The sequence below is a fragment of the Microtus ochrogaster genome, chromosome 7 (genome assembly GCF_000317375.1).
Source record: "Microtus ochrogaster isolate Prairie Vole_2 chromosome 7, MicOch1.0, whole genome shotgun sequence".
Classification (NCBI taxonomy): Eukaryota; Metazoa; Chordata; class Mammalia; order Rodentia; family Cricetidae; genus Microtus; species Microtus ochrogaster.
In genome coordinates this window covers 37,521,296-37,530,012 of record NC_022014.1, presented here as the reverse complement: position 1 = coordinate 37,530,012, position 8,717 = coordinate 37,521,296, and the positions used below count along the sequence as shown (strand labels likewise).

At 50.0% G+C, this 8,717-nt stretch overlaps 1 protein-coding gene across 1 annotated transcript in view; it reads left to right on the top strand.

The window, feature by feature from the left end:
* Tnfrsf13b (TNF receptor superfamily member 13B) overlaps positions 1-7,783 on the top strand; it is an 8,722-nt gene extending 939 nt beyond the window's left edge. The window contains exons 2-4 of the mRNA XM_013347053.1: positions 1,263-1,508; positions 6,982-7,161; positions 7,569-7,783. Of these exons, the coding sequence (XP_013202507.1) occupies positions 1,263-1,508; positions 6,982-7,161; positions 7,569-7,783 (641 nt within the window). The remainder of the gene's footprint in view (positions 1-1,262; positions 1,509-6,981; positions 7,162-7,568) is intronic.
* Positions 7,784-8,717: the final 934 nt, after the last annotated feature.

Sequence of the window (8,717 nt, the reverse complement as noted above, 5' to 3'; positions counted from 1 at the left end):
TCTCTCTCTCTCTCTCTCTCTCTCTCTCTCTCTCTCTCTCTCTCTCTCTGTGTGTGTGTGTGTGTGTGTGTGTGTGTGTGTGTGTGTGTGTGAAGATATTTTTGGTAGTTAGTTCTCTCCTTCCACCATGTGGGTCCTGGGGACCAAACTAGATAATCAGTCTTACTGGCAAATACCTTTATCCACTGAACAATCTTGTCCACACTGGTGGGCAAGATATATAAATATTTAAAATATTTAAAGAAATCTATAACTCCGTTAGTCTTAAAGGGAGAAAGCTCGTGATTTGGGGGGAGGGTCTCAATCAATGTCCCTTGGCTCTTTATTTCTGGGTATGTGGTGAAGGCAGTTTATTGAGAAGCAAGTGGGTAGTATCTCCCCTTCCCGAGCGAACCTCCTCCAAGTAGGCTATGTCCTGCCTTTCTGGCTGTGCAGCTGTGACCGGATCCACTCACCCAGGAGATTAGCTTCCCTTCATCTGTTCTGCCCAGCATCATTACCTGTGGAAGCTGCTGTGTTTCCCACATGTTGCCAATATATCACCACGGACTTTCCCAGCTCCCCTCCCCAGCTCTCCAAGGAGGGTTCTGGCATTTTCTCTTCTATTCCTTCCACTAACCCGAAGTGTGTTTCCCCTTCAGGAGATCTGAAAATGCAAATAAACAATTTATATGACCATGTAATAATATAGATATTTATTTGAAAAGATACGTAGAGGGGACTAGAGAGATGGCACAGCAGTTTAGAGCATTTGCTAATTTGCAGAGGACCCAGTCCTGTTCCTAGCACCCACACGGTGCCTCACAACCATCCCTAGGAGTCTCAGACCCACTTCTGAACTCCACAGGCACAGGGCACTCGTGTGATGCAATGCATACATGCAGGCAAATCACCAGGCACATAAAATAAATAAATCTAAAAGATTTTAAATATATGGAAACTAAGAATGTGTTTCCACCACGTTTGGAAACTAAGAAGCATGAGAAACTTATGGGTCATAGAAGAAACAACAACAATAAGAAACCAGATGCATCTTCAGCTAGGTACAAGAAGATACATATAAATATAGATATAAATATCCAAATGTGAATCATCCGGCTAGAGAGCACCCAGAGGGCCCAGCTGACCTGGAACTGCTGTTTTCACACTGAGCCATATAGGGTTGGTTTGCTTCGTTCCATCGCTTTGACATAGTTCTTCGTCAGACCCCAAGCTCCTGGAAGTCTCTAACACCCAGTAGCATTGTTCTTTGCATCTCCCAGAGTTCCTCAGTTGCCGCAGAGAGCACGGCAAGTACTATGACCATCTCCTGGGGGTCTGCATGAGCTGCAATTCCACCTGCACGCAGCACCCTCTGCAGTGTGCACACTTCTGTGAGAAAAAGGCCAGAAGCCAGATGAACCTCCAGCCCGAGCTCAGGAGACCACAGGCCGGGGAAGTGGAAGCCAGGCTAGGCAGCTCAGGAAGGCACCAAGGAGCAGAACACGGAGACTTGCAGACTGGATCAGGTAAGCAGCCAGAGGTCAGCGCCTACGGTATCCAAGGATCAGGATGGGGAGGAGGCCAGGCAGCAGGCTGCAATAAAGAGTGTCTTAGGTTCAAGAGGCCCAGGCTGGCGAATAGCCAGAAGCCAGGGAGGTCACTCCAGGGTAGGAAAATTACTGAGACAAAAATTTCAGAAGTCTCCTGGACATTTTGTCGCACATACATGATGTATACTGCTCAAATCTGACACCCCAGGCACTGAACCAAGTCTTTGTAATGAAAATATTCCAAATCTCTTCAGATTTTCCCCTTGATTCTGTGCAGTGCTGGGGCTGGACCCTGAGCCTCATGGTGCTATGGTCAAGCGGCCAGCTGCTGAGCCAGGCACACATCCCTCTAGCGTCTGAGACACCCAATACATTGGTGTGGCCTAACCAGCCTCCCAGGATTGTCCCTTTCTACCTAGCCACTCTGAGCTTCTCATTTCATGGGATCAAACAGGGCCCCCAGAGCAGAGTTGAAGAGAATGATTCCGTAGGGCCTGGTGTAGGCGGCAGACTTTTTTTTTTTTTTTTTGGTAAATGAAAGAATTAATCAGAGGGAAATGATGAAAACTCAGACCAACCTTCATGATGAAAGTTGTTGGCATTCATTGGTCTGAGAGGTGGTGCCCCAAGACCCAGAGGCACAGCTTCTGAACCTGCAGAGGAATGCAAATTGCGTGGTTTGGGGCTGGCATAGCTAAGGGTACAGAAGGAAGAGCGGAGGGTATTGTCAGGGGCAGAACGAGGAAGTGAACTGCTTTTCGACATGATCTGTTTCTTGGAATGGCTGAGTGAAAGATAGGTCAGTTGCTTTTCTCTGACCCTCCAGGGGATTAGCTGCTTTATGGAAATTCCATGGTGGCAGATCTGGGACCTTGGGCTTCTTTTAGGGCATCGCTTCTGCGTGAGTGGCAAGGGGGGAAATTTCCTTTAATCCCAGACCCTTTACATGTGAGGGATGTAGGTGCTGTTTTCTATCTGGCTACTATCTGGTTGGGGGGAGCATCATCTGGGGGCTCTCAAGTCTGGAGTGACCCTAAAAGAAGCATTGTCTTTACTTCATCTTGTGTGGTGGAGCAGAGGAAGGCAATAATGCTGTCTAGGAGAAACTGGGGCAAAAGTTGAAAAGACAGGATTAACTCTAAGAATGAGGATGTTAAGGAGGAAGGGGTGAGAGGAGAGGGGCCAGGATGGGCAGGAGCCAGGAGCTCACCCGGAGGAGGCTTGTTCCTGAATTTTCTGTGTGGGGTCTTGAAGCAGTTTTGATCTGTTGGAGGAGCTGAAGGGTGTGGAGAGGGTCTGGATGTAGGCTGTCCGCGAGCTGCAGAGACAGGGGGGCTTGGCTGATGGAAAGAACCCCCTGTTTCTGCTGTCCTCCTTATAGTCCCTGGAAGAATGCCGAGTGACAAGAAGAGGGATGAGTTGGGAGGCCCTCTCTGCTCTTGTTTATGTAGGTGTCGAGACAGGATTAGAGTTTCATGGGTAGAAGGGGAATGGCGAGGTGGAAAGGCTAAGAGGAGAGGTACCTGTTCAGCTACTGGACAAGCACACAGAGACATTTGTCCTGCAGCCCCCAAAGAGCCATGCTTTATAGGAAAAACAGGGAACGGAGTCAAGAATGGTTACTCGGCGTAGCATCCCCTCTGCAGGGCACTTTGGAAGAGCGTCCCAGGGACACGGCAGTGAACGGCTGCAAGCTGACTAGGAAAACAAAGTTTATTTTAATTAATTGGTTCATTTTGAGCTAGGCAAAAGTTCTGGTGTTGAGGGACACTGGTAAGGTGAGGCAGGTTCTAGGAACCCACAGGCCGCAGAAGGGTCGGGTTTGAATGGGGACAGATCGTTAAGGATTTGATAGGATTTTCCTAGAGTAAGGAAGACAGGTTGTCCTCCTGTCCCCAGCAGTATTAGGAAGGGGGAGAGGATTCAGACAGATGGGTAATGGAGGATAGCGCCAGGAGGGCCGTCTGTGAGGAAGTGCTTCAGATAGCCTGCGGAGCAAAGGTGGGGGGGGGGTGAGCTGCACTGGAGCTTGGAAGGAACTGACAGGAGTGGTTGCAGGGAGGTGGGGTCTGCCAGAACATATGGGGGGGGGGCTGTGACGTCAGCTTGTTTCTGACTGGTAATATGCCTTGAGCAGATGTTGGGGAGGAGCGAGTTTTCTAACGTCTCGCTAGAAGAGAGTACAAGCCCTTTAGGAAATCCCTCCCTACTGTTCCAAGGGTCCCCCAGTATCTTTCTGGGTGAAGCGGAAGCCTGAGGGTGGGGCAGGGCAAGCTTGATTAGCAGTTAGAGACTAATGAAGACACACCCAAAAGAGGCACAGAGGAGAAAATCTCTACAAGATAAAGGGGAGACTTTGGAGCCCCCAAATCCAGTCTCTCCTCAAGAGCTAGGTTTTGGTTTTTAAGTTTTTGGAGGGTCTTTTTCTCCTAAGTTAGGGTCGGTCAATTTTGTTTTTGTTTTGTTTATGTTTTTGTTTTGTGTGTTTGTTTTGTTTTTAAGCAGTGTACTTCTATCTAGTCCTGGCTTCCTAGAACTTGCTGTGTAGCTAGGCACACATCAAACTCGCAGAGATCCACCTGCCTCTGCTTCCCGAGTGCTGGGATTGAAGGTGTGTGCCACCATGATCAACAAGGATTGATTAGGACAGATTTGAACAAGGACAGGGTAGCTGATTGGCTCATAACTGTGGCCTCTCAATCTGGTTTTGAATCCATGTCATAGGGCCAGTCCATCAGCAGGGGGCCCCACTGAGAAAAACCATTAGGCCTTTGTTTTAAGCTGCTAGGCTTTTGCCTCGGGTAAGGAAGACACTGGGCATCTTGGAAGTTCACCATCTTCACTACCTCGTCTCAGCCCCTCTCTCTGTCTGCCTACCAGGGGGTCTGGCTAACTCTAGTCCCTCATCCCTCCACTCTCAGAGGTCCCCCAACTGCTTAGGGACTTGGAGGCTCAGACTGTTTAACGGCTTATGGGCTGGCAAAGGGGTGATGGAGAATGGAAGGCATTTAGAGCCCCTCAGAGGAGGGTCCACCCAAGGGAGCACAGTGTTTAATATCTGGCAAGGCTCCGGAACATCAGAGTGGTGAGAGTGTGTGTCCTTGGAGTGAGCTATGTGTGCACAGAGCATCCGCAGCACACCAAGAGTGAGGCTGCTAGTGCATCCTAATTCTCACTGAGAGTCTAACTAAAATAGTTGGGTAGATTTGCCCTCATTAGGGGAAGTGGAGAGGCCAAAGATCACTTGGTAGGCTCTGTCATAAGGATCAGTGAGATTGATGATTTCTTGTTATCATCGCCCACTGTGTGGTGTACATACATGGAGGAGACCACATTTAAGTTCAGAGGTCGACCATTGGGTCTCCTCTAGTACAACTACGTGAGGAATGTTAAGAGGCAAAGTTAATGAGGAAAATGTCTCAAGGTCGTGAGACAGTTTCGTTACTAAACAAAACATATGCCGAAGGATACAGTATCTGTACAATATGCTGCTTGTTACATCAGACTCCAGTTTGTATAAGGAGTGAATGCCTGAAAACTAGAACTGGGTTAAAGTCAGCATCTAACTGACAACTTAAAGAAGAAATAGAGCCGGGCGGTGGTGGCGCATGCCTTTAATCCCAGCACTCAGGAGGCAGAAGCAAGTGAATCCTTGTGAGTTCGAGGCCAGCCTGGTCTACAAGAGCCAGTTCTAGAACAGCTAGGACTGTTACACAGGGAAACCCCGTCTCAAAAAAACTAAAAAAAAAAAAAAAAAAAAAAAAAAAGAAGAAGAAGAAAAAGAGTCCAGATTCGAGACAATGTCTGATCAACACTACTACACGAGTATCCTGAGTCATTTCCGCAAACCTGTCGGTGGGAGGTACAGAATGTCCAGCACAGACTGGTCAGTCCATCAAGATAGGGCACAGATGAATGTCCCTGGGGTCAGGTGAGGGAAGATGGGGAGGGAACATTAATGGGAGAGGGACAGGAAGTTTTTCATTGGAGACAGAAACAGTCTCAAATTAGGGGGTGGAGATGGTTGGTTGTGCAACATGGTTGTGAACATGGTTAAAAAAGGAAATGTACACAATTCACTCAGGGGTGAATGTGATGACTTATAGATTACTTCCCGGTACAAAGGTACTGACCCCCTTTATCTTCTAGCACCCCCATCAAGGAACAGGAGAATTAAGGAAAGTCCAATACAAAAAGCACCTGGCACCCAGAATGGGCTGAGTTGTGGCGGTGTTGCTATGCTTTCTCAGAGAGAAAACACTCCAGGCACTTAAGGGATCAATCAAGGGAAAACTGAGTAGTAGTGTGTGACTGATTCTGGCTAATGTACAGAAGGGAGCCGGCCCTGAACAGAAACACCCCCCCCCCAGCTTATATGGACTCAGGGCCCCAAGTCACACTTTGAGCAGTTATCCATTGTTCTACAGAGACAGAATTCCAAGGTTTGGTTGTTTGGTCAGATGGGGAGATTTACAGTGTAAAGTATTGTCATAGTTATCTGAGACAGATCAGCCTGCTTTTCCTAGGCAGCTGGGGTCCTCCTGCCTGCAGGCAGAATTCTGCTGGGCCTGATTAGAGGCACAGGATGAATTAGCATTGTTCTCCCCCCCCCCCCGCCAAAAAAAAAAAAAACTGCTTGGCAGACACAGTATTCCATTGTTAAACTTTACTTTTGTGGACTTAATGTTTTCTGAGCAAGTTTATTGATAACCCCTTTATAAGTTTATTACTTCGACTTCTTCCTTCAAGGGAGTGGCTCCCCCCGCTTTCCCTGGCACTGAGTATGTATGCCCTAGTGACTGCATTGCGGGACCCAGGGGATATTTTGAGAGGAGCAATGAATGTCAGGAGCAGATAGCTTTGCCCTGGGACAAGGTCTTAGTCCCTCATTCAAAGCCCGAGGTTCAAGTCTTTAGCTGTAAAGTGTCCCATGCCCCCCACCCCTGCCACACCTGTGCCCGGGACTCCTTAGTCATGTCCCCTGGTCCTGATTTCAAGTCCAGGCTCCCTGTGATGCTAGGAGAACTCATCCTCCTTGGACTGCCATCCTTGCAAACAAGAATGTGTGCATCCATCCCTGGGTCTGTCTACTTCCAAAGCACGTGGAGAAAACAGAACGGGCCAGCTCCAGAGAGGTCCAGCTTTAAGGCCTTGGAAAAATGTGCCATCCGTTTGGGGTGGGAGGGGCCAGTTCTCTCAATACTCAGCATAGCAGTGATATCTTGGGGCCAGGAAAGGAATCCTATGCCCTCACCAGCGATGAAGGCCTGGGGATGGCCATGTGTATTGCTTGGGCCTAATGAGGTAAAAAGAAAGCCCATGGTAGGGAGAGCACTTAGTCCTGGGATGAGGGAGGGTATCAGTAGCTACAGGCCCGAATATAACACTTTTGTGAGAAGGGGAAACTGGGGAGCGGGTGCACCCCTTGAACTCATGTTCTCTCTTGAAGCATCCACAGGACTGAGGGTGAGCAGCGACCAGTTGGCCCTTGTCTACTGCACACTGGGGCTCTGCCTCTGTGCCATCTTCTGCTGTTTCTTGGTGGCATTGGCCTGCTTCCTCCGGCGTAGAGAGCCGCTTCCTAAGCAGTGTTCAGGGCCGCGTGTGTCCCAGGCAAAGTCCCCCCACTGTAAGTACAGAAAGCCAGGCCTCCTTCCCGGGCAAGCCCCAGCATACCTCTCCCCTTCCCTACCCACCACTACCCCTCCTTCCGAGTGGACAGGTTCTGAGCCCACGGGAGAGAACTGGGCATCCTGAAGCATCTCAGCGAAGTCAGGTTCAAGCAGCAGGGCCAGGAGAAAGGGTGGGTGTCAGGTTGCTAGCTTCAGCTTTGACAGGCGATCCAGAAATGGGGGGGCATCCAGGGGTGGGGGCTAGATGGTTTCTGGGTTCAGGGAGAAGTGAGCCCAGCCTTGACAGCCTGCTTGGGGGCACGCAGGACAAGAAGTCCTGGGGTGGCTGTAGAAACGCTGGGCTGCTGGACCAGGCAGTGTGGCACAGCCCTCGGTGCCCACGACACCCTCTCTGTCCCCTCAGGCCCCGCGACAGAGGCTTGCAGTGAGGTGGCCTTGCCACCCCAGCCTGTTGAGACATGTAGCTTCTGCTTCCCGGAGCGCAGGTCACCTACACAGGAGAGCACTCGCACGCTCGGGACTCTCGGCTTAGCAGGAACCGCTGCCCCGCAACCCTGTGCGCGTGCATCAGTTGGCGTCATGCACGTGCCCCTCGGAGATGCTGGTCCAGGAGCTTGACAGCCAGTGAAGAAGACAATGAAGTGGATGGAGTGCAAGAGGAGGGGAGGGATGGAAAAGAGACAGGAGGAAGAAGACAGGAGATAGGCAGCCTGGCTGCATCCACCCACAATGAAGCAACCACCCGTAGCGCCCACATCCCCAGTACCACCTGTGCCACGGTTTCCCAGACTTTAGGCAGAGCAGTGAACCTGTGCGCTCCTCTTTAGTGGAGAACAATGGAGAGCGGCAGGCACCTGGAGCATCGCCCTCACAGTTCTTACAAAGAAGTGCCCTTCCCTAGGGCCTTAGGCAGATGACTGAGTGCAGTGTGTAGGTTTGTGAATAAAAGAATTTGTATGTGTGTGTGCAGATGCTGGGCTGTGTTGTGTGCATGTGTATGTGAATGTGTGTCTGTATGAGTGGCATGTATATGTGCATGCACATGCATGTGTGTGAATTTGGTGTATGCAGGTAGTGTGTCCACATGTGCATGTGACCAATGTGATGTACCCAGGAAGGTGAGAGACTCCAGGTGAACGTAAGACGTCTAAAGGGATGATGGGTGTTTCCTGGACCTCACCACGAGTATGTTCAATTGCGCCCTTTTTTAATGAGCACTATACACTTATCCTTTTAGCTGCATTTAAACCTCCAGGTGCATAAAGCGTTTTCCCAGCAAGCTTAAGTGTGAAACTGTACACAGTGAAATTTCACCCTCCCTACCCTGGTACTTGGCAGACCTACCCGCAAGGGCACCCCTGCCCTCACCATCCACAGCCCGCAGGCTGTACAGGAGAAGGGCGCCCTTCACAGTATAACACTGATATACTCTGGTAACACAAGGTGGCTGCCACAGAGTTTGGAAGCCTGTAGTCAAGGGGTCAGCTCTTCCTGAGGCTGCATACACCTGAGGCTGCACACACCTGAGGCTGTACACACCTGAGGCTGTACA